At 42.1% G+C, this 26,277-nt stretch overlaps 1 protein-coding gene across 1 annotated transcript in view; it reads left to right on the top strand.

Annotated features, from left to right (window-relative positions):
- LOC124555752 overlaps window positions 1-26,277 on the top strand; it is a 166,596-nt gene that overhangs the window by 32,771 nt on the left and 107,548 nt on the right. The window contains exons 2-4 of the mRNA XM_047129775.1: window positions 4,474-4,559; window positions 18,325-18,586; window positions 20,661-20,790. Coding sequence (XP_046985731.1) covers window positions 4,474-4,559; window positions 18,325-18,586; window positions 20,661-20,790 — 478 coding nt within the window. The remainder of the gene's footprint in view (window positions 1-4,473; window positions 4,560-18,324; window positions 18,587-20,660; window positions 20,791-26,277) is intronic.

The raw sequence follows: 26,277 nt of genomic DNA, 5'->3' as shown, positions 1-26,277 counted from the left end.
TTAACTTCTGGAACCGGTGTATCTACCTCGGCACGGCCGTTGAAAGATAAAGGAACATAACACTAACTATTCGGTGGAAATGAATGTAAGTATGGGAGCATTTTTTCAACGGTCTCACACTCGTTCACAGAAAGATGGACGTCACATAGCGTCAGGCCAGGGTGACTATAGCACCAAATGGGGCTGGCCCGCAACACGAGCCAGTTGAAGGAACGGAAAATACAGCGAGCAAATCAGAGAGCAGTTACGGTGCACTGTGGTAATGTTCTTCATTACAATATGACCTGGGGACAACATCAGTATGACTTCACACAAGGAAGAATCATCGGGAAATTGAAAGAAGAACGAAGCAGTCCAGGTGTTTGGTATTTTTCACAGAATTGTTTCAGGTGCACTGGGAGCGTTCCGAACCAAAGGCACTGTTGCCCGAAGGATAGAACGTGGTCGATCACGGCCAACTAGAGCAACAGATGACCGCTACATTGCGCAACAGCTAGAAAGCGACCCACGCGAAACAACGGGTGTAATTGCAACCACATTTAACAGGACTGCAAAGCACCACAGTGGCACGGCGGCTGCATGGGCGTTGTATCGTTGCCCGACGACCAGTATGTTGTGTTCTGATGACATCCATACATGAGCGGCACTGTTTAGGATGGTGCCAAGGGAATAGGAATAGAATCGACGAGGAGTGAGATCGCGTGTTCTTCTCGAATATGAATAGATCCAGCCTGAGTAGTACTTCTAGACGTACCCTCACATGGCGAGAGATGCGAACACGTAATGCACCAGTAACAATGTCGAAAATGAGCGCTTTGGTGGTCCAGTTGTTATGGTATGCAGAAACATAAAGTTGCATGACCGTACTGACTTCCAAATCTTTGAACTCGGTACTCTCACCAGTCAACGTTATCGTGACGTTGTACTCCTTCCCCACGTGCAACAGGGTGCATTCGACGCCGACTTCAGTTTTATGGATGATAAGGCGCGACCTTATCGAACAGCTCTGGTGGGAGAGATCTTGGAAGGAGAGGATATTCAGCGAATGGACTAGCCTGACGTTCCCCCGACTTAAATCCCATAGGGTGAGTGTGGGATGCGTTGGGCAGACGTACTGCAGCGCGTTCACGTTCACCAACGACTGTCCAGCAGCAGTGAGCGGCGCTAGTGGAGGAACATAATGCCCTACCACAGGAACACCTTATCAACCTTGGCGCTAACATGGGAGCACGTTGCCGGGCATGCACTGCCATCCGTGGCAATCACACACCCTGTTAAGAACTATATCCTTACGGAGTTCCCAGGGACTATCATAGATTGGGATGACTTTAGTATAATTATTGTCTTTGAATGAAAGTGTGATTTCTGGTCGCCTCACTCCGTATTTCTTTCAGTTACCTTCTTTACTATATGTAGCAGTTCTTTCTATGTATGGTTCAAGTTTCATCGAGGTATATCAGTTGGTAGTGACATACCAGGCGAGAGTTATTTTCGTCCTTAAATTTTGCACCCCAGTGCATTTTACTAAACCAGTATCCCAAAACCGAAAACCAATTGCAGACTGCCTATCTAAAGGCTTCTATTGGCAACAAAAATTGGTTTTTAGTCTTTCTCGAAATTACTGACCTAATTTAAAAATTTTAAATGCTGTCATAATGTAATCAATAAGAGGTATAATCTTACGTAAAAAACTTAACACAATAAAACAAATATTACAGCTAGAAACTGTGTGTTTGTGTTGAGGTAGTGTAACTGATGGCGCTCTAATACCCGGACTTATTCATCCAGTATTTGAGAGTGAGAGCACTTAGGGACATGCACCTAACTTTGTACATAATTTTAAACCTTTACGAAAGTTTTTGCTCGCTGACACCCCCACAAAATGATGAAAGGAAAAACGTTTATCACTTACTGCCATTTCGCTGTTCGTGTTGTCAAACTTCAGCGTCAGACATGACGTTTTAATTTGTTACTTCTTTGCTGCTATCTCTATTTGCAATACACTTTGCAGACAGTATCTACATACATCACTGAATTTACCTCCAAAGTTATATTATTGTACGGCACACAGTTCAGGAGATATGACGTCACAAACATTGAGAGGCGAGAAAAACTAGCTTTTACTTAAAATGAGGCGCAAATTACCGAGACTATAATCATCCAGTGATTCATAGTGAGAGCACTTAGCGAATTCCAACAAGATATGCATCATTTCAAACCTTTCCTAAACTTTTCCTCGCTTACATGCTTAAAGTCAAGTATTTAACCCATTCACACATTTTAACGTAATCAGACACATGAAGCTGTTTTATACATGGGAGTTACAGACTTTCAAGAATTACTGTTAAAATCTATTTCATCGCTGAGGTCCGGATGCTTCGATAGCAGAAACTTCTCTATAGGTGCATCGTTCTTAGTACAAAATGCCGGCGTTGTGTCGTTGAAGCGAAAGTGCACATACTTGTGTCCTCTTACGAATGGTGGTGAAAGTCTAAAAACTGTCCGCAGCGAACATAAGCAATTGGCAAAGATAGTAACACTGTATCTCTCAGCTTTCACGCATCATGTACACTATTGCTTTGTGTTTGTGCCACATACGCACAGAAATACGACATATACCTGTACACTTGTACCAGCGACGTAGTAAAATGTGAAATGAAGTGTTAAGCTTAAAATACAGTATGTGATCAAAAGTATACGAACACCTGGCTGAAAATGACTTACAAGTTCGGGGCCCCTCCATCGGTAATGCTGGAATTCCATATAGTGTTGGCCCACCCTTAGGCTTGATGACAGCTTCCACTCCCGCAGGCATACGTTCAATCAGGTGCTGGAAGGTTCAAATGGTTCAAATGGCTCTGAGCACTATGCGACTCAACTTCTGAGGTCATCAGTCGCCTATAACTTAGAAGTAATTAAACCTAACTAACCTAAGGACATCATACACATCCATGCCCGAGGCAGGATTCGAACCTGCGACCGTAGCGGTCGCTCGGTTCCAGACTGTAGCGCCTAGAACCGCACGGCCACTCCGGCCGGCGTGCTGGAAGGGTTCTCGGGGAATGGCAGCCCGTTCCTCACGGAGTGCTGCACTGAGGAGAGGTATCGATGTCGGTCGGTGAGACCTGGCACGAAGTCGGCCTTCCGAAACATCCAAAAGGTGTTCTATAGGATTCAAGTCAGGACTCTGTGCAGGCTAGTCCACTATAGGGATGTTATTCTCGTGTAACCACTCCGCCACTGGCCGTGCATTATGAACAGGTGCTCTACCGTGTTGAAAGATGCAGTCGCCATCAATGAATTGCTCTTCAACAGTGGGAAGCAAAAAGGTGCTTTAGACATCAATGTAGGCCTGTGCTGTGATAATGCCACGCAAAACAACAAGGGGCGCAGACGCCCTCCATAAAAAACACGACCACACCATAACACCACCACCTCCGAATTTTACTGTTGATGCCGCGCGGGATTAGCCGAGCGGTCTGGGGCGCTGCAGTCATAGACTGTGCGGCTGGTCCCGTCGAGGTTCGAGTCCTCCCTCGGGCATAGGTGTGCGCGTGTTTGTCCTTAGGATAATTTAGGTTAAGTAGTGTGTAAGCTCAGGGACTGATGACCTTAGCAGTTAAGTCCCATAAGATTTCACACACACGTTTTTACTGTTGGCACTACACACGCTGGCAGATGACGTTCACCGGGCATTCGCCACACCCATACCCTGCCATCGGATCGCCACATTGTTTACCGTGATTCGTCACTCGACACAATGTCTTTCCACTGTTCAGTCGTCCAATGTTTACGTTCCTTACACCAAGCGAGGCGTCTTTTGGCGCTTACCGGCATGATGGGTGGCTTATGAGCAGCCGCTCGACCATTAAATCCAAGTTTTCTCACCTCCCGCCTAACTGGCATAATACCTGCAGTGGATCCTGATACAGTTTGGAATTCATGTGTGATGGTCTGGATAGATGTCTGCCTATTACACATTCCGACCCTCTTCAACTATCGGCGGTCTCTGTCAGGCAACAGTCGAGATCGACCTGTACGCGTTTGTGCTGTACGTATCCCTTCACGTTTCCACTTCACTATCACATCGGAAACAGTGGATCTAGGGATATTTAGGAGCGTGGAAATCTCACGTACAGACATGTGACACAAGAGACACCCAATCACTTGACCACGTTCGAAGTCTGTGAGTTTCGTGGAGCCCCTCATTCTGCTCTCTCACGATGTCTAATGACTACTGTGGTCGCTGATCTGGAGTACCTGGCAGTAGGTGGCTGCACAATGCACGTAATATGAAAAACGTATGTTTTTGGGGGTGTCCGGATACTTTTGATCACATAGTGTATGTGCTTGTACAAAATGCACGGTTGAATTGCCTAATTGCACAGGTAATAAACAGATTACAGCCTACTTGGACCATGTTTTAATTATCAAATCATGTTAATACTGTCTCATATGAAATATTTGTTACAGCTCAAACGACCTGCAACCAAGGTATTGGAAGGATCGTTTACGAGCGACTACCGGATCAACAACTCCAGGGCTTCGATGATGATGTGGTAAGCTAAACTAGGGTTTGTTCGCTTTAATAAATAATAGAATTACGCTTGAGAGAGAGAGAGAGAGAGAGAGAGAGAGAGAGAGAGAGAGAAAACTACTTTCATATTTGAGCTCAACTGGTAAAATTACGACATTAAATAAATATCATATAGCTCCTTAACACGGGATGTAGTAATATAAATAGTAGAACTACGAAAATTCCGTCCACAGGCACTGGTGGACCAATTGGTACCAACCGACTGCCGTGTCATCCATTGCTGATGGCGTCATTGGATGCGATACGGAGGTGTGTGAGGTCAGCGCAACGCTGCTCCGCCACGGTCAGTTCTCGTGACCTTGAGCCGCTACTACTCGATCAAATAGCTCCCCAATTGGCATCACAAGGCTGAGTACACCCTGTTCCAGTCCTCCCCCCAAAGGCAAAACCCCTGTCGGCACCGGCGATAGAACCCGGGTTTTCCGTATGGCAGTTAGCTGCTCTGACAACTTAGCTACGGAGGCAGGACCTACGGAGTGTCTTGTCCTGTCTTCGTATGGCGAGCGAGCACGACCCTTGCCTTTATCGGTTAAATATTTGTGATGAGCCGGTCGTCTACCGCATGGATTTGGCTCTGCTAATCCTGGGTCGTGCGTCAGTAGCCTCGGTTATCCAGAAATTGAACGAAGTACTTAGTCTTCCACTGCGACGCGTGAGCTTGCCAGTGGTAGACCACATAGCGAGTGGAAGAGGGAACTACGTGTCCTGATTCCGTTTTACAGTGATTTTCCTAAAGCTGCGGCCTGTTTTCTTGTGTCTTTACCCTAACCGAAATTGAGTACGCACCCTATTTGACTTAAATAACAAAAATAGAGCTACCTATCATATTTTGACACTAAGGTATAAAACAGAAGCTATACCAACACGGTGACATCCGTCTGACATAACAACACTACATAAAAAGGTAAAATAACCATTTCGGTTTTCCTTTGATGCTGTTCTACTTCCCTTAAGGGTAGGATGAGAAATTGGCGACTGAATCAGTTATTATCCATCCCGATATTGGCCTGGTTTTGGAGTATGGAAATCTTGACAACTATAAAACCTATAAGATGCATCTCGATTTGTCGATAATGACTATCCCATGTTACACGAGACTCTCCCCATTTACGTAGTAAGCTGGGACTCAATAGGCCTCATACCGCATAATTATAAACTATTAATCAAAGTACTGGTCAAAGAATTTCTCAAATGTTTAATGAAAAATTGCCATTGGAGCTGTTTAACTGATATGAATTTACAAGCCACATTAACACTGAACAGCCAGCCGCGGTGGTCTAGCGGTTCTAGGCGCTCAGTCCGGAACCGCGCGACTGCTACGGTCGCAGGTTTGAATCCTGCCTCGGGCATGGATGTGTGTGATGTCCTTAGGTTAGTTAGGTTTAAGTAGTTCTAAGTTCTAGGGGACTGATGACCACAGATGTTAAGTCCCAAAGTGCTCAGAGCCATTTGAACCAGCCAACACTGAACACTGGTTCTCATTTTTTATAGCGTTTTTCCATTACATGGAACTTTGGAGTTTTCAAGTAAACAACATTTCAAAATAAAAAGGGTAACTGAATAAAGAGAGAAAACGGTTCATAAAAATTTTATTGGTAATGGCATAGGTCGGTTGGCCAGGATCCTCAACAGCATGAGATCTGGAGACCTATTGTTTTCGGAATAAGCAAAGAATTAGGTGAAATAACAAAAAGCTGAAAACGAAAAGTAAAAAATTCAGATGTAAATAAGTTTGGAAAAGGCTGATTTACGACGAACGGGTAAACGCTATCACGAATGGTAGCTCAGGTTCGTTTATTTAGTGTACAAAATACTAAACGTACAGAAAATAAATCATACTTATCAAGGGCAGATTTTACCTTCAAAACAATATTCCGACTCAAAATTTTTAAAGTAATTTGGAATTATACCTTGATAATGCGTCTGTACAGATAGCGTCGTGGTTCGAAGAAAATCTAAGTGATTTGCTGCAGTAAACCATTCTAAGCACGAATATGAGTCCTACTGAACGCACTTGAAATGACCTAAAGCGCTGGTAGAATGAAAGACACCTGTAATTCGTCCTAAACTGTGGTAACAGCTATTCACCAGACCCCAGGAAGAAATGAAACAAATTATAATTTAGTGCAAGGACGACCCCTAAGATTAAAGGTTATAGCAGCAGTAAATCGAGTTAATATACGCTATTAACTACTTCGTATCTGGTGTGTTTGGAACTAATAACGACGCGTTTGGTCACATAGCGTATATTGCACAGATATATTCTGCCACAAAAGACTGTGTATTTGGCACAGACATTTTCCCAGCAGATGGGAATAAATAGCTGAAAACAGTAACTGTTTTGTATCCTAGTCGGCGTAGGTAGAACACAGTTCATGATCACTCGATCTTGCGGCATCGCAGAGACTACTGGATCAAACAGACGGTTACTGTGGTCGTTGACAGACCGTCCATAGTATAGCGAAAGTAGTCGTAAACATGCGGAAACTGTCCAGGGAGCCATCCGAACCGAAAAACAAACACAGGTAAGGTCAGTCAATCTATCAACGGCATGTAGCGAAGGCTTCAGAGTCTACCGAAAACTGTCGGGTAACTGTGGGACCGCCGGCCTGTGTGGCCGTGCGGTTCTAGGCGCTTCAGTCTGGAACCGCGTGACCGCTACGGTCGCAGGTTCGAATCCTGCCTCGGGCATGGATGTGTGTGATGTCCTTAGGTTAGTTAGGTTTAAGTAGTTCTAAGTTATAGGGGACCGATGACCACAGATGTTAAGTCCTTAATGCTCAGAGCCATTTGAACCATTTTTGAACTGTGGGACCACGGCATTTTACGGACTCTGTCATGTCAGTGGATTAGCCCATATGACACGCTCCCTGCGGCGGTGGCGCCTTCCGCGAGAGCCATAGTGTGAAGCCCGAGTATCTCTGGTTTTTCTTCCATACTCGGGCTCGGCAGGGAATCCGAATCACTGGCGGATGCTGACAACTGGATAAAGCTGAAGATGTTATACGTCTGAATGAGTACCCTGAGAGAAAGACAGTCGTGGAATTTCGAGAAACAATATATCGGTGCAAGCAAATGACAGACATTCTAAAGACATCGGCAAATTAACACCATTTTCATAGAATTGCGACAATCTGTATCGAATAAAGTACTCTAACAAGGAGACCGTACGAACTTCCCTTCACCGATTTAATTCGTATTGACGCGGTGTGTAGGGCCCGAGTAGGACTTCGACAAGTGTAAATAGGAAGACGCAACTCTCAACCGTTTTCGAGAAATATAGTTTGAAAATTATATGCGTGCTTATATACTTTGTATGGTTGCTGATATTCCAGGAGTCCGCAGTAGAGCGAGTAAGCGCTTAGTTTCACATGCACGAAGTCTCTGGATCGAATCTCACTGCCAGTACGACTTCTTTTTATTAGTCATCTGTGGTCGTGCGGTAGCGTTCTCGCTTACCGCGCCCGGGTCCCCAGGTTCGATTCCCGGCGGGGTCAGGGATTTTCTCTGCCTCGTGATGACTGGGTGTTGTGTGCTGTCCTTAGGTTAGTTAGGTTTAAGAAGTTCTAAGTTCTAGGGGACTGATGAGCATAGACGTTAAGTCCCATAGTGCTCAGAGCCATCTGAACTATTTATTAGTCATCTGCACCAATATTCGGTGCTATTTTTCGATACGCGTGGTGCACCGGGACATTGTGGGACGATCGAGAACTGTTTATGATTGTAAACCACGTCTGGTTTGCAATGGACACATTGAAAAAAATCATGGACATGCACAAATTCTGAGTTCATTACTTTGTTGTATATCGCAATAATTATTGTTCTCCATGTTTCTACGATCAGTATCATCCTGATTCGTGCAGTGCTGCAGAGGTAACACATTATACTTATCGCAGATGTAGATAGAATGATATAAATAAGATTACTACACTGATTTGATGAAAGTGCACTTATATCCTTTTCTTGTTTCCAATCTCCTTAAGGGAGGAAAAACTATTTCTCCTTTCTTCATGCTATAGATTAGGAAAATAGTAAATGAATTACTAAATACTGATACTTTGCACGGTCATAATAAATATGTTGTTAGAATTACATTGGAACGAAAAAAGAGCTACCGGCAGCGAGATTCGATCTAGAGGCCTCGCAGTTGTGAAACTAAGCGCTTACTCGATTGCCTGCAGACGCCGTGCACCCGCGCGGCCGTACAAATCGTACAGCATAAGCACACCTATAATTTTAAAACTCGATTCTCTCAAAGATTTTGAGAACTGCATCTTGTTGGTCACAGACGTTAAAGTCCTAGTTGTGCCCTACACACCCTATCAGTGTAAAGCAAATTGATGAGGAAAAGTTGGTACGGTCCCGTGGTAAGATGTTAAAACCACTGATGAGTTTATGAACCTTTGACCGGGCAAAGACTTGCCTCATAAACTTGAAAAGTAGCAGCCGTTTAGTGAGAGATCCAATGAATGCGGAAGTGTCAATCTCTGCCAATAAGCAGTTTTTGCAGTGTCGCTGTCGGCGCATGGGGCTACATATCGTCTGATGGATGAAATGCATGGATAACCAAGAGTTACATAACAGAGACCGATCAGTAGAAACGAGGCGTTAGGATTGCACGGGAAACAGCCTCCGTTTAATGTAACTGAAATGATCCAACTTCTGCTAAGTAACTAATATATTTCCATACAGTTCAGCGGTCAAGGAGTAGATGCGTCTCGCCATTAATTGTGTCTTAGCGTCTGAGAGTCAGTAGCGAATCGTTCCAATAATCCACCACCACTCAATCATGATCTCACTCGAAGAAAGGTCAGGTTCATAATGTATTTTGTGCCTCATCAACACACAGCTAATGCGTATAGCTGCAACCGTTATCGTATTATCCCCACCCGTTGTCAAAAGTGATCATTATTAGGCTAGTGCGTAAGTTCGTAGCGTTTTTTCATAACTTTGGCGAAGACAACAAATACACATAACAGAGACTTTAGTCATCAATAATATATTCTCCTTCACTATTTGCAACAGCCTGCCAACACTGGAGTAACTTTTCGAGTGTAGGAACTAGGTGGTTTTGAGACGAAGAAATCGTCAAGCCATGTTCGGAACGCATTTTCATTCGGAAAGGAAGTTTCTTGAAAGTTGTTCGACTGACAGCGGAAAGGCGAAAATTTGAGGGTGCATGGTCAGGTGAATAAGGTGGGTGCGCATTGCGGAATGACCTCCAATCCAAATTCTCCTTTAAAAAAAAAAGGAAAATGCAGGCAGGCGTTATCGTGGAGTAGCGTCACTTCCCGCTATCTTCCTGGTCGTTGTCGTAGATTGCGTGATTGCGTCTGCAAAACGTCTCAGTTGGTGACAATAAATACCAGCAGTGATGGTTACATCTCGGTGAAGTAATTCGTAGTTCACCACACTGTCGCACTTCCACCAGGTGCATAGCTTTGTCTTCTGTGGATGTGCGGAGGTTTTTGTATGGGGAGTTGCTGCTTTGTTTGGGCTCAATCATTCCTTTCTTTTCTGATAACGAGCAAGCAGAGATGCACATATGGCCAACTGCTGATTTCTGTGATTTTGGCTTAGACCATGTAGTACCCGTAAACACGATTTTTGAACCTTTGGCATTGCATGCAAATGTCGCCCGATGGTGGAATGATCACAGTTCATCACATTTACCAGTTCTCGAGGACACTGACGGGGATCAATGTGGATTCATGCCTTTAAACTATATTAATCAAACCCGGGAGGTCTTCCTGAATGTGGAGAGTCACTAGTGTCAAAACGATTCTTCTGAAAACGAGAAAACAGTTTTCTTGCGGTAGTCTGCCCAACGACATTGTCCCCATACACGGTGCAAATGTTTCTGGCTGCCTCCGCTGCTCTCCTATTGAACTCAGACAGAAGAATATGTCGGAAATGTTCCAATATCTCTACTTGGCACTCCATTTCCTAGCGTCCACAGCATATGCACTATTTCCAGATGACAAAATGGTAACACGTAAACTCAAAAAGCAACAGTGAACTACAAATAAACCATGGCAATCGATAATTAAACCCACAACAACCGAAATATCAATATGCAAAACAAAAACGTTTCGAATTTATGCACTAATCTAGTATTTTGTAGGAGCTGAAATGAATCCGATCTGAGAGAGCAAGGAAATATCACGAACTGGTCCACAAGTTAATGGAGAAAACAGTCGACTTCTTCAGGTGCTGCAGGAGACAAAGATGTGGGATAACGTAAGCCCTACGACATCGTGGGTGACGATATATATTCACGCAGTTGACTTTCAAAGACCACGTGTCACGATTCGTCTTTTCCTTTGTTGTGTTACGTCCTAATTACTTAGCGTTTTTAAATTGGTTTATCTGACGCGCGCCCATACATATATATCCGCTCTTTTCCAGTATACTAGTGCTATTTGTTAGAGTTTCGCAAAACCCAGCTTGCGTCAAGTTTATCAAATAATTTGTGTTAAACGATCTGACAGTTACATTGTAAGTTGTTAACTTAATCCGCGATGCATGAGTTTTCTCTACATCTTCCTATCTTTATTTTGTTTCTACTCTTGAAAAACCTGTTCTCATCTTAGTTATGACACTTCAAGAGTGGACACTGAAAACGTTCTGTGCCGTTAAAAAATAAATAAATAAAAAATTTTTAGTGCCATTGCGTTCTCGGTACACTGTTGCATCTCCCTAGATTTGTTCCATGTGTCAAATCATAGAGAAAATGTTTCAAACATTCATTAATAGATGGCGCATTGTCCTAGTGCCAAGCAGTGCTTCTCAGTTCAGTTCCAAATGACATGCGCCATTATGCCCGGAATGGTTTGAAGAGATAACACACAGGTTTTTGGTGAATGGGCACAGCTTTTTGACTTGCGACAGAGAATTTGCAGTTACAGAGATATGAAGAAAGATAAGCAAGGCCTCTGTTCCGCAAGGTTTACACGAGAGTGTTGACTCAGCTAAAGTTACGAACCCATTGCTTGTAATTCTAGTGATGTAAAGGAGATAGGAGATACATTGTTCTTTGATTCTTCTGACAAATGTGGGGGTTGGCAGTTACAACATTTCCCATTTCTACTCTCCACTTGTTTCTGTAGTCTGATGCCTTCCCTGACGCCACGTCGTCTTAATCTGTAGGGGTAACTATCAGGTACGCTATTAGCCTGCGTTTCATGTAACTCTATTCTGAAAGAAAATTGGAGCTTAACGACACATCAACTGTGACGTCACTGGAAACAGGGCACTAGCTTAACTCAAGGAGAGAAAAGGAACTAGTCCGTGGCCTATTCAAAGGAACTATACCAGCATTCACTCGAAAACAAGCCAATGTCCTAACCATGGGGTCTGCTGAATCGGTATATCACTATCCTGCGTGTTTTCTTGATGTAAATGTCCATGTGTGGGTTATGGAGACGGACATTAGGAACGTGCTCGTTATATGAGAATCTGTATAGGACGCGTTTCTTCCGCGTCCCGGAGCAACGGGTGGTTACCGTAGCGTGCGTATTACATCCGGATTTGTTTCACCTTTCAATCTCACAGGCTTTCTCTATTTTTGCGTTGCGTTGACATTTCTGTCAAAACTAAAAGCTTACTACCACCAAAGAAGCGTGTCAACTGCAATACTTCCACCAGTGACTGTTTTTTCTCATTTTTACAGAAAAATTAGTTTTGAGCCTTTCTTTTGCGCTTTTGCGCTTACAAAAAGTTCTTATGGACGTCTTTCAACGGTAAAATTCGTATTTTAGGTGCGAAACTGGTTAACTAACTGTGGCACTGGGCCGAGTGAAGTGCCGCAGCGGTTAGCACAGTGGACTCGCATTCGGGAGGACGACGGTTCAAACCCTCATCTGTCCATCTTGATTTAGGTTTTCCGTAATTTACCTAAATCACTTTAGGAAAATGCCGGGATGGTTCCTTTGAAAGGGTACGGCCGATTTCCTTCCCTAATACGCTGGGACTGATGACCTTGCTGTTTGGTCCCCTCCCCCAAACCTTGGGTGCTGAACTTATGATCTGATTTTGCTGATTGTTCATGGTTTCTGTGAAAGCCTGCGACTGTGAAAACAATGAGTTCGTTTATAAATAATTTTTCTGCTACCAGTCACTATTTTCTTTTATACATATTTCACACGGCGCGTTTCAGAAAATGATTCCCATTTTCAAGTATGTTTTCTCTTTGTACTTTGCCATTTTTATGTAATGTTTTCGTTCTGTGACATTCTGTTTTGTTTTATTGGTTTTATTTCAATATATAAAAAAACGCACAATTTTTAGTTAGTTACCTATTTTTTTATACTTAGTTAGTGGCGAAATTTGGAAAACCGGCACTTACAACTTTCTTATTGTCCCCTTGTGCAAAGTCTCACACATGTTAAACATCACAAACAATTTTTAGTGTAGGATGTACATCGAGAATAACTTACATAAACAGTTACAAAGATGATTTGAGACGTAGCTGACAGAGAAAATGTTACAGGTGTTCCACAGTCAACTTAGGACAAACAGGCCGAAATTTCAACACCAGGTACAGAGAGCGCATTAAAGCCTACACACACAACAGATAGACACCAGTAATAGCCACACACAAAATTAATACAGGGCACCCATTTGTAAAAGTAGAGAAAATTTTCAAAGTACTCCACCGACTAAATAAAGAGCGTAAACTCCGTTTGTTACAAGAACTGGAGATATATTCACATTACAGAAAATATGAAGACAAAATGGTAAACTTGAAAATCAATAAGTGAATCTCTTTAGATTCTTTGACAATCTACTTAAATAAAAATAGTAACACATAGAAATAAGCAGCACTGTAAAAAAATAGATATAAGCAAATTATGATCCATACTTTTAAGATAAGTACCCTCTGTATAAAAGAGTATCATAATCTGTGGAACACCTGTAACATTATCTATGTCAACTATATCTAAACTCATCTTTGTAACTGTTTGTTTATGTAAGTTATTCTCGATGTACACCCTGCACTGAAAATTATGTGTGATGTTTAACATGTGTGAGACTCTGCGCAAATGGACCATAAGAAAACTGTAAGAACAAGTTCTTCTAAATTTCGACACTAAATATATACAAAAAATCGATAACTAACTAAAATTTGTGCTTTTTTTATAAAGTGCAGTAAAGTCAATAAAACAAAACAGAACCTTACATATCGGAGACAATGTAAAAATGGCATAGTACACAGAGAAAACACACTGGAAAATGCGTATCATTCCCCAAACGCGTCGTGTAAAATATGAATAAAACAAAACAGTGACTGGTAGCAGAAAAGTTGTTTATAAACAAACCCATCGTAAACTTTTTCCGCTACTGTGCTCTTCCCACTGCCGTTGCGCGGCTCCTCCCTACAGCATCCACGGAAGAATCGCGGGCTGTCCCGCTGTAGGGCGCGCCCGGAAGTGAACTCATCAATAGGCGCACTTCCACTTCCGCCTGCCGGGCCTCTCTGACGTCATCTAACGGCGCTACTACTCTCAACTGCGACCGCATTTCCAAGATATTTGTAACGAAGTAAAAACCTCCCATTTTAATTTTTTTTCTAGATTTGACATAATTAAGCCACTCATTTCTTTCTATACCTGCATCAGTTATAAATAATTAATCATTCCATTTTAGCCACATCTTGTGTAACAGATACCATACCCCTGTGACTGAACGGTTGGCGTATCTGATTACTAAGATGGGGACTCGGTGTCGATCTCCGATACCACCAGGGATATTCCTTTAATGAGAGGTCTGAAACGGGATCCACAGTCTCGTAACGACAGCTTAGATGGTATTTGAACGAGAAGCAGCAGCTCTGCCAATGTTATTCACTGGAAGAGCTGTACGGTGACTCTCCGCCATCGCAATACTCCAAACAAGGCGATTAATACACTACTGGCCATTAAAATTGCTACACCAAGAAGAAATGCAGATGATAAACAGGTATTCATTGGACAAAGATATTATACTAGAACTGACATGTGACTATATTTTCACGCAATTTGGGTGCATAGATCCTGAGAAATCAGTACCCCGAAAAACCACCTCTGGCCGTAATAACGGCCTTGATACGCCTGGGCATTGAGTCAAACAGAGCTTGGATGTCGTGTACAGGTACAGCTGCCCATGCAGCTTCAACACGATACCACAGTTCATCAACAGCAGTGACTGGCGTATTGTGATGAGCCAGTTGCTCGGTCACCATTGACCAGACGCTTTCAATTGGTGAGAGATCTGGAGAATGTGCTGGCCAGGGCAGCAGTCGAACATTTTCCGTATCCAGAAGGCCCGTACAGGACCTGCAACATGCAGTCGTGCATTATCCTGCTGAAATGTAGGGTTTGGCAGGGATCGAATGAAGGGTAGAGCCACGGGTCGTAACACATCTTAAATGTAACGTCCACTGTTCAAGGTGCCGTCAATGCGAACAAGAGGTGACCGAGACATGTAACCACTGGCACCCCATACCATCAAGCCGGGTGATACGCCAGTATGGCGATGACGAATACACGCTTCCAATTTGCGTTCACAGCGATGTCGCCAAACACGGATGCGACCATCATGATGCTGTAAACAGAACCTGGATTCATCCGAAAAAAATGACGTTTTGCCATTCGTTCACACAGGTTCGTCGTTGAGTACACCATCCCAGGCGCTCCTGTCTGTGATGCAGCGTCAAGGATAACCACAGCCATGGTGTCCGAGATGATAGGCCATGCTGCTGCAAACGTCGTCGAACTGTCCGTGCAGATGGTTGTTGTCTTGCAAACGTCCCCATCGGTTGACTCAGGGATCGAGGCGTGGCTGCACGATCCGTTGCAGCCATGCGGATAAGATGCCTGTCATCTAGACTGCTAGTGATATGAGGCCGTTGGGATCCAGCACGGCGTTCCGCGTTACCCTCCTGAACCCACCGTTTCCATATTCTGCTAACAGTCATTGGATCTCAACCAACGCGAGCAGCAATGTCGCGATACGATAAACTGCAATCGCGATGGGCTACAATCCGACCTATATCAAAGTCGGAAACGTGATGGTACGCATTTCTCCTCATTACACGCGTGTGTAGCACGTCATCTTAATGGTCAGTAGTGTACATTGGACTAGTATATGAGATTAGTGGGATTCAAACGCCGTTCAGTCAGATTTAGGATTTCAGTGATTTCCCTAAATTACTTTAGGAGAATACGTGGATGGTTCTGTTTAAAAGGCTACGGCTAATTCACTTTCCCTTCCTCCTCCAGCTTATCTCACTATCGGGGATGCAAAACTTTACCTCTCCCCCTTATCCTGTGTCGCAGTTACACCACAGAGAGAGGATGAAGTAGCAATCACTCTGGAAGAAAAATGGTTCAGATGGCTCTGAGCACTATGCGATTTAACTTCTGAGGTCATCAGTCGCCTAGAACTTAGAACTAATTAAACCTAACTAACCTAAGGACATCATACACATCCATGCCCGAGGCAGGATTCGAACCTGCGACCGTAGCGGTCGCTCGGCTCCAGACTGTAGCACCTAGAACCGCACGGCCACTCCGGCCGGCTCTATGGAAGAAAAAGTCTTGCCAGGACGATGGAACCACAATGTTAGTATCATTTTTTTCTTGTTAAAAACTCTATTTTGATGCATTTGTTTTTCATAGTGGGTAGCTATCTTCCTTTCCTGTTCATGAGAGTTTAAGTTTTCTTCCATATGTTTCAATAGCAGATCCCCCATCCAAAATAACGAGAAGTTCTAAATAGACCAAGTCGCAATCACTACCAAAATGAAGCAAGAAAGATGAAAATGTAGTTTTGTCTCATTTCATACCCACAAACTAGGAAGGCTCATAAACAGATACAATCTTTGACACCGAAAAAACTAAAGCGAGCACGGAGTTCCTGAAAAGGGTTCTCCCAAGCGAATATGAATGTAATGAATATAAAATACGTCTGAGTGAGCTCTGCATAGAGCTCACGGAAATCAAAAGAAAGAAAACATTATATTTCTAGTGGAATAACACCTCCAAACCGGTTTTCAAATAAATCTATCAAGCGTGGAAATTAAATTGTAAACTAATTCGAGAACCTACTGCAAATCTTTCAAAATAGAAGAGACCAAATATCTGGAGTGGTCAGAACTGAAAAATGCATTTATAGAAAGTTTCATACTGAAAGTACAGAATAAACCTGTAAGGGAAGAGAAACCATTAAGTAACACAGAATCTTTAAAAGGAAACTCATGAGCTGAAAGCTATCGTCGCTGTACTTTCAACGAAAGGCCGGTGTGTTCCGAACCGGCAGGACTATATTAAAACTCGAACATTCGGCGGTAAACGCACAGGGCTTATCAAGACGGTGAAAATTACATCCAGCTTCGGCAGAGTACAGGTTTGGCAGCCCCAGTCTTCACGAGCTGAGGGCTGGTCAGCAGTACCACTCCTACACTACCTGATCAAAAGTATCAGTACACTCCGAGAGATGCGGAACTATTAGATGTTACGAAAGCCGGACCGTCAGTATAACAGGAGGGAAGGGTGGAGTATTTTGTTGTCAGTACAGAAGCAGTAACATGAGAACTCTGTGCCTTCGAATGTGGACTAGTCATTGAATGCCACCTCAGTAAAGAATCATCAGGGACATGTCAACCCCTCTAAAGCTGTCCAAGTCGACTGTTGGTGATGTTTTTGTGAAGTGAAAACAAACAAGAGCAGGCAGACCTCATGTACTGACCGTCGAGTATTGCGGACGGTGGTTGTAAAAAAAGGTATAAAATCAATGGAAAAAATCACTCATGAGCTCCAAAATGATACCAGCAGTCCGGCTAGCGTGTTGACTATGCGTAGAGCGTTAAGAAGAATGGGGTAAAATGGCTGAGCAGCTCCTCATAAGCCACATATTCCTGTCCTAAGCGACAGCTGAAGTTGTGTAAAGTGCGACGGCACTGGACAGTGGATGACTGGAAACTGAAGTATTTAATTTAAAAAGCTCCAATTTTACATAACGTAACTAAATTATCTTCTCCATTTCGTACCTAAAAGCCTCTTCCGTAGCTTAAGTGTATCTAGTGCTTAACCTATATTGTTTACTTGAAAAGACAAGAAAAATCATAAAAACGTCCGTAACATCTAAAATAAGAACTGTAACAAAATATTATTTTCGTGGGGCAGTTTTCAGTTGCACTAATATCTTAGTGCAAAATTTAGCAAATGTAGCTATTAAACTGAGCGTCTCCGAAAAGACCGTAAAATTGCTAAATTTGGTCAAACTACATGATTTAATATTTCCAATATTTATCACACCCTTTGGTTGATGGTATATCTGTACTACCGATTATTTGGGAAGGTATACCACAACATTTCAACGCTCCCTATGGTTGCGGTAAAGCCACGCCTACATCCCTGATAGACCAGTAGGTATCTACAACACAGATTTTTGAGAATGAGCTGTATGTCCATTTGAAGTCATATTTTGAAATAGCGCTAGTGCTTTTGTTCTGATATTTGCTCAGGTGAAGATTACTTTTTTTGTCGCTCACAAGGAGAATTCCTAGCAGACTTGAAGAATGTATAGAATTATCCACACTGTACAGACCACTGAATAGCTGTGCGCAGTGCATTTATATATGAAGAATCGTCATGTGTCACTGTTACAAATGTTTGTTAACAGCTTTTTGTTAATTTCAAATAAAGCCTAGTTTCATTGTCAGTATTATCATATTTGTTTTACAGGTGAGAGATACGTTGCCGCCATTCAAGGTTTTAGAGAAATGCCAGGATTTGTGCCTACGAGATCGGACTGCTACGAACAATTTAGTCAGGACTTGCACATCATTTGACTTCCAAGCAGGAAATCGTATTACTTCGTTCAGTGGATCATCAGAGTATGAAGAATCAACGTGTTATTTAACGAGAGAACAAGCTCATCCAGAGGGTATCGGGAACCTTGTCTTAGTACCGAATAGTGTACACTTCACTGAAGTGTGCTTGATGTGTAAGTAATTATGCTAGTAATACTTTCGTTTTTAATATTCCTTATACCTTATCTGGTAACAGTTAAGTTTTGTAAAACTATTTCTTGTATTTACAGCGTGAAAATGAAATGGATCCATTCTTCACGTCTTGTTCATTAGATTTCTCCAAAGTCTAAAGCTGTTGAGAGAGTGCTGACAATGAAATTACTATTGTAACATCATTGTCCTGTGATATAATTTGGATCCTGAAAGTTTGATATTATTCTATAGAAGGAATCCACAAAATATAAATGAAAAAAGAAAGCATGACCGCCAAGAAACTGTAGTAAGAGTATTTATTCATGTCTAGTTTCTATATTGTAGTCATCTTCTTGTTGAGATAATCAAATCATACTGGCTTGCAAGGATGAGCGAATGCCATCATATATTGTGAAGCAGTAAGCATTATAGAAAGTTTCTGTAAACGTACTTGTAAAATTGGCATACTATGATAATAGTGTGGGACTGGGGAACTTTACAGTAAGCATTTACGTCATTATACAGAGTGTTTTCTATTATAAGTACAAACGAAAGGGCCGAGCAGAGGACCAGGAAATAAGTAAATAATTCTAATAGACACAGGTCCGGAAACCAATGGATTCCTTTTTCCCCTACACGACGTGAGCACCTTATAACAGAGTCCCCAAGGATGCAAACTGCAGATATGCACTTGAGAACAAACACTTTACTAGTATTTCACGTGGCAACCGTTCATGTGAAGGATAGTTTCAGCATGTTTCATCATAGTTGGCCGTAAACGTTCAAAAATCTCAGGCGTGTTCCGAATACATTGGCAACCATGCGTTCCCAGAGTTCGTCGGAACTATCAACGGGACTAGAATACACCAAAGCTTTTAAACCACACAAAAAGATCCAAAGGGTCCAAGTCGGGGTACCTGGCCACGCAGGAAATGTGGCCCCATCAACCGATCACCAACGACACCTTCTCAAACGTTAATGGAGAGTCTCCGCTGATGTGCGACCTCAATGGTTGTATGAGGGCTTCCATAAACCCAAACGTGTGTGATGTGGATGCTCATAATACCATCTCGATAAAGCATGCTTCATCTGTAAACAACAAGTACGCGAGGAACTGTGTATCATTCCCACAATGTGCAAGGATCTATTGATAGAAGACAACCCTGACTGAAGAGCCAGGTGCGGCCAGTGACTGCACATTTTGTACGTGATATGTGTATAACAGTCCTTTATCTAATATCCGCCATATGATGAAGGGCGAAACGCGTTCTGCTGCAACAATCCTTCTGGTAACTGTGCCCGCACACACTTGATGTAATACACACTCCCGCTATCGTGGTGTCGACATTGTTCTTGGTCTACCTGCATATTGTACGTTGGGTTTGAAAGAACTGAACTCGCGCAGATACAGACGGGACACGCTGCTGTCTGACAGTCTACTCTGAAGATGCGCTTCGCAATCGTGCTGCCTCACGTGCATTACCATTTGCACGCTATTATATGAGATGGATGTCGACCATTTTGTCGTTTGAAAATGTGTGTGGAGCCACGCCAACCGCTTCAAATTCTACTTGTGCGCACTGCGGTTGCTGTTCACTGTAGGAACCGGTACCTGGACTGTAAGGCTAAGTTTATGCTGCAGCTTCGCGGCTGGCACATCACTGTTGGTTAGTTGAATACTTTACTTTCACTGGTGACGTGAAGAGTGACCTTGAAGACATTAACAGGGTTGTATCACTGACGTGACTGCGCTTGTGCATACGGCGCATGGGGGAAACCATTCGTTATCGGACCTACTTTTATACGGATTATTTGCTTGTATCATTGTCTCTACTACCCCCTTTCGTTCATCTTATAATAGTCAAGCATGCTTTATAATCAGAACATATTTGATGTAGTGTATACACTGTCTTGCACCACATACCAAATGCTATGTGTCTATATGTCTGTTGGCGGTCATGTCTATCTTTATCAAGTACTTGGTAGCTTTGGAGAACCACCCTCACAAAAATTAGTGAAGTATAAATGGTTTTTCATTCATTTGTTCATTTCATAGTATATTCTTCTTGGTTGCAGCTAGCCGCATCGAGAGGGATTGTCCTAACCGTCATTACGTCTTTGAAAGGCATCCACGAAAAAAACTGAAGCTTCCAGCAAGTGACGTCAAAGATGTGACAGCTTCTAATCGAACAGATTGTGAAGACAGGTTAGTTAGAGACTTCGACTAAACTGATATATGTATTTTAGATCAGAAGTTACAATAGATTTATTACGAATACCGCTATTTTTCTTACAGCAAGTATGTTTCTTTCGAAACAACCTGCATGTTCCCTGTCAATTTGTAATTTCACGCTTAATATGTCGCCAGATCGATTACTTTAGTGTACACTTACGAGTAATTGTATCAGATATGACGGCGATCTCACGAAGCGAAGATTCCACAAGCAAGACGGTACCGAGAGGGTGGCGAGGTAGGTCCCCGCCAGAAGCACAGGCACAGAGAGAGAGCCCAAAAACAGACAAGGAAAAATGACAGTTCAAGAACGAACCGGAGGAGATACATGACTCTCTTACACCTCGTGTTCCTTTTTTCTGCCCACAAGAAAAAGCCGTTCACTCGACATACGACTGTAAACGCACGATGTTGCCACAGTGTCATTTTTAGTCATGTAGTCCAAGTAGCATCATAAACAAACGTCTACCATTAAGCTTCTAGGATATTTATGGCTGTTCTAGTTACTGCAGTGTATCGTGAACGGTAATCAGCAAATTAGGGATGATCAAAAACTACTTAAGGTCGATAGTTGGGAACAAACTATTGTGTCGATAGAACGCAACATAGCTGCTAAACTAGACTTCAATGAATATATCAGTGAGTTTGCTTCACTCAAATCAAGAAAATGCGAAGTATAATTGTAACAACAACCCAAGAGATATTTTCTCAATTCTTAATTATATCCCTTTTTCATTTATTTATATTAAATAATTTATACTCTTTAGGAAGAGCAAATAAAATCTGATGACCTGTGTCGTTGTTGTTGTTATTGTTGTGGTCTTCAGTCCGAAAATGGTTTGAAGGAGCTCTCATTGCTACTCTATCCTCTACAAGCCTCTTCATTTCCGAATAACTGCTCCAACCTACATCCTTTTGAACCTGCTTACTGTATTCATCTATTAGTTTCCCTCTATAATTTTCAGTCTCCACATATCCCTCCTATTCTAAATTGAAGTTTCCTTGATGTCTCAGAATGCACCCTATGAACCGACCGCTTCATGTAGTCCAGTTGTGTCACAAGTTTCTTTTCTCCCCAGTTCTATTCAGTACATCCTGATTAATTACGTGATCTACTCACCTAATCTTCAGCATTCTTCTGTAGCACAACACTTGAAAAGCTTCTATTCTCTTCTCGTATGAAGTGCCTGTTGTCTACGTTTCACATCCGTAAAAGGCTGCACTCCAGACAAAAACCTTCATAAAATGTTCAAATGTGTGTGAAATCTTATGGGACTTAACTGCTAAGGTCATCAGTCCCTAATCTTACACACTACTTAACCTAAATTATCCTAAGGACTAACACACATACCCATGCCCGAGGGAGGACTCGAACCTCCGCCGGAATCAGCCGCACAGTCCATGACTGCAGCGCCTTAGACCGCGCGGCTAATCCCGCAAATACCTTCATAAATGACTTCCTAATACTTAAATTTATATTCGATGTTAACAAAATTCCCCTCTGCACAAATGCTTTTTATGCTTTGTGATTTTATATCCTCTCTACTTCGACCATCATCAGTTATTTTGCTGCCTAAATAGCAAAACTCATCTCCTACTTTTAGCGTCTCATTTCCTAATCTAATTCCCTTAGCATCGCCTGATTAAATTGTTTTTGATTTTGTTGATGTTCATCTTATGTCCTTTCCAAGGCACTGTCCCGTTCAACTGCTCTTCCAAGTCCTTTGCTTTTTCTGACAGAATTACAATGTTATCGGCAAACTTCAAAGTTTTTGTTTCTTCTCGGTGAACTTCTTCAAATTTTTCTTTGGTTTCCTTTATTGCTTATTCATTGTATAGACTTAATAATGTCAGAAATATGTTATAACGTTGTCTAGCTCCCTTCTCAAACGTTGTCTCCCTTTCAAGCCCTTCGATTTTTATAACTGCCGTCGGGTTTCTCAACAAGTTGTAAATAACCTTTCGCTCCCTGTACTTATCCCCTGCTACCACAGAATTTCAAAGAGTGTTTTCTAGCCAGCATTGTCAAAAGCTTTCTCTAAGTCTACAAATACTATAAACGTAGGATAACCTATGTTCTAAGAGAAGTCATAGGGTTGCATTGCTTCGCGTGCTCCTACATTTCTCCGAAGCCATACTGATCTTCACCAATGCTGGTTTCTACCAGCTTTTCCGTTCTTCTGTAAATAATTCATGTCAGTATTTTGCAACCACTACTCATTAAACTGATAGTATGGTAATTTTCTCACCTATCAGCAACTGCTTTCGTTGGAATTGCAATTATTACATTATTCTTGGGCTTCTGAAGATACCTTACACATTTTGCACACTGGGTGGAATAGTTTGGTCATGGCTGTCCCTCTCAAGGATATCAGTAGTTGTGAGGGAATGTCGTCTACTCCAAGGGCCATGTTTCAACTTAGGTCTTTCATTGCTCTATCAAATTATTCACGCAGTATAAGATCTCCCATTCCATTATCATCTAGTTCTGCTTCGCTTACTATAATACTGCCTCCAAGTCTTTTCCCTCACGTAGCACCTCTGTATATTCTTTCCATCTTTCAGTTTTCGCTTCTTTGTTTAGCACTTTTGATGTTCAAACAACTGCTCCTCTTTTCTCCAAAACACTCTTTAAGTTTCTATAGGCGGTATCTACCTTACCCTTTCTTATACATGCTTCTGTGTGTCCTCTAGCGATTTGTGCACTTTCTGCAAGTCTTATTTTTTTATACGTCTGTATTCACTTTTGCTTGCTTCATTTGTTGCATTTTTATATTTTGTCCTTTCATTAACTAAATTCAGTATATCCTGTGTTATCCAAGGACTTTTACTAGCACTTCTCTTTTTACCTAATTGATCCTTGCTCCCTTCACTACTTCATCTTTCAAATTGACCCATTCGCCTTCTACTGTATTCCTTTCCCCAGTTTCAGTCAGTCGTTGCCTGATGGTCTCTCTGAAACTCTCAACCTCTGGTTCTTTCAACTTATCCTCGTCCCATCTCCTTAACTTCGTACCTTTTTGCAATTTCCTCAGTTTTAATCTATACTTCATAACCAACAAACTGTGGACAGAGATCATTTATGGCCCTGGAAGTATCTTACAGTTTAAAATCTGGTTCCGAAATCTCTGTCTTACCATTGCATAATCAACCAGAAATCCTGAAGTGTCCTCTGCTGTCTTCTACATATTCAGTCTTCTTTCGTAGTTCTTAAACAGTGTGTTAGCCGTGATTATATAATGTTCTGTGCAACATTCTACCAGGCGGCTTCCTCTTCCATTCCTTTCGCCCAGTCAATGTTTCTTTTTTTTTTTTTTTTCCTTCTCCTCCTTTTCCTACTATCGAATTCTAGTCTCCGAACACAATTAAATTTTTCTCTCCTTTATGTGTCTGAATAATTTCTTTTATATCATCATACATTCTTTTAATCTCTCCATCATTTGCGGTGCTAGTTGGCATATAACCTCGTACTACTTTGGTGGGTGTTGGTTTCGTGTCTTTTTGGTTACAATAATGCGTTCACTATGCTGTTCATAGTGGCTTACCTGCATTCTAATTTTCTTCATTATTAAACCTACACCTGCATTACCCCTATTTGATTTTGTATTTATAATCCTGTATTCATCCGACCAGAAGTATTGTTACTCCTGCCACTGAACTTCACTAATTCCCACTATATCTAACTTCAACCTATGCAGTTCTCTTTTTAAATTTTCTAATCTACCTACCGATTAAGGGATATAACACTCCGCAATCCGATCCGTAGAATGACATTTTGTTTTCTCCTGATAACGATCTCCTCCTGAGCAGTCCCCTCCCAGAGATCCGGGGATTATTTTACCTCCGGAATATTTTACTCAATAGTATCTCATCATCATTTAACCGTACAGTAGAGCTGCATGCCCGCGGGAAAAATGCGGGAAGCATAGCAATGCCATGTTGCCTAACGTTACAAAGACAAATCAGATCGTTAATGATAACGAGCGTATGGCAATGTTCGCCGGGAGGCTCCATGCGGGGAAGTTCGGCCGCCGGATTGCAAGTTCTTTTTAGTTGACGCCACTTCGGCGACTTTGCGCGTCAATGATGATGAAGAACACACAACACCCAGTAGTCACGAGGCAGAGAAAATCTCTGACCTCGTCGGGAATCGAACCCGGGACCCCGTGCGCAGGAAGCGAGAACGTTACCCCAAGACCACGAGCTGAGGACATCAGACGGTTATTATAGATCTACTAAAACCAATGCATAGGAGCTGCTGTAAAGAATAAGATATAGCTGCAGTTTCTTGTGCTTTCAATACTTCTAAAAAGTTTGTACAATTTGATTTATTTAATTCAGTGATGCATTCATTAATTGTGTGCAGTATTTTCGTTAATATACTTCATTTAGGTACCATTATATTCTTGAAAATTGCTTCACTTTTATTAAACTTGCTTACAAAATCACAAAATTTTCTTACACTCAACAGAATAAAATTGTTGCAGGAACATGGTCTTTTGGGGGACGGATATCATAACATGATGTTGATCAATGCAGAATCATTCGCTTCCAACGACTCTTCCCCCGTGTCCCAGATATGCAATAACAGTATACTGCACACATCGTGAAGATGACTATGAAAAATGTAATACCGAGCCATTTAAAAATATGTAGAGACTACTCTGAGTGCCAAAACTTCAGATGACTGGGCTATTCGTAATGTGTTGTTAGTCTGGTAAACTAATTTGATATAGTAATAATTTTGGACGGACAGTCTGAACGAATTACGGGTATCAGTTGCTCCCAAAGTGTTTTCAGTCATTTTTTCTTTCATCCATCCATCCAAAATATAGTCCAGTATGTCAACTACGCCATCCTACCAACTTGTTGTGCAGACATGCTCTTTTATTACATTTCATAAAGTACTAAAGTGCACTTACTTCGTTACCCATGAATTACCTTATCGCTATGTAAAAAGATGCACTTCTTCCAGGGCAATCTGTCGCTCGATAAAATGCCACGCTGTATATCCACAAGAAATCATTTTTCCAAAGTCTGCAAAAAAATCTTGGAATTTACACGTAGACCTCCAGTTGTGGTGCGAGTTAGTCGGTGGAGTTCAAGCCTCCTCACCATTGCCCAAGAATTCATGGTGTGACTATAATTAAATCCCTCACATCTTTTCTTTACAAGCAGCAACTGTATGGGTGTGCATTACATGCTAACACCTAAGAGCACGACTTGATCCACTTATCGATCATCGCCCCCATTCCACTTTTTTTTTGTTTTTTCTTTATTGTATTTCAATTCCCCATCAGAGGGGGCTGGCAGCAGCATATGCGCTGCTCTTCAGCCAAAAGACGTAGAACAAACAATAGAAGACAGTGAAAAATATACAAAGGAGAGGATATAAAAAAGGGGGAACATCATGGAAGGCAATAGACAAAAAAAGGTGCGACTGTAAAATGGAGATAAAAA

Source organism: Schistocerca americana, chromosome X, assembly GCF_021461395.2.
Source record: "Schistocerca americana isolate TAMUIC-IGC-003095 chromosome X, iqSchAmer2.1, whole genome shotgun sequence".
Classification (NCBI taxonomy): Eukaryota; Metazoa; Arthropoda; class Insecta; order Orthoptera; family Acrididae; genus Schistocerca; species Schistocerca americana.
This window is presented reverse-complemented; position numbering and strand designations above follow the sequence as displayed.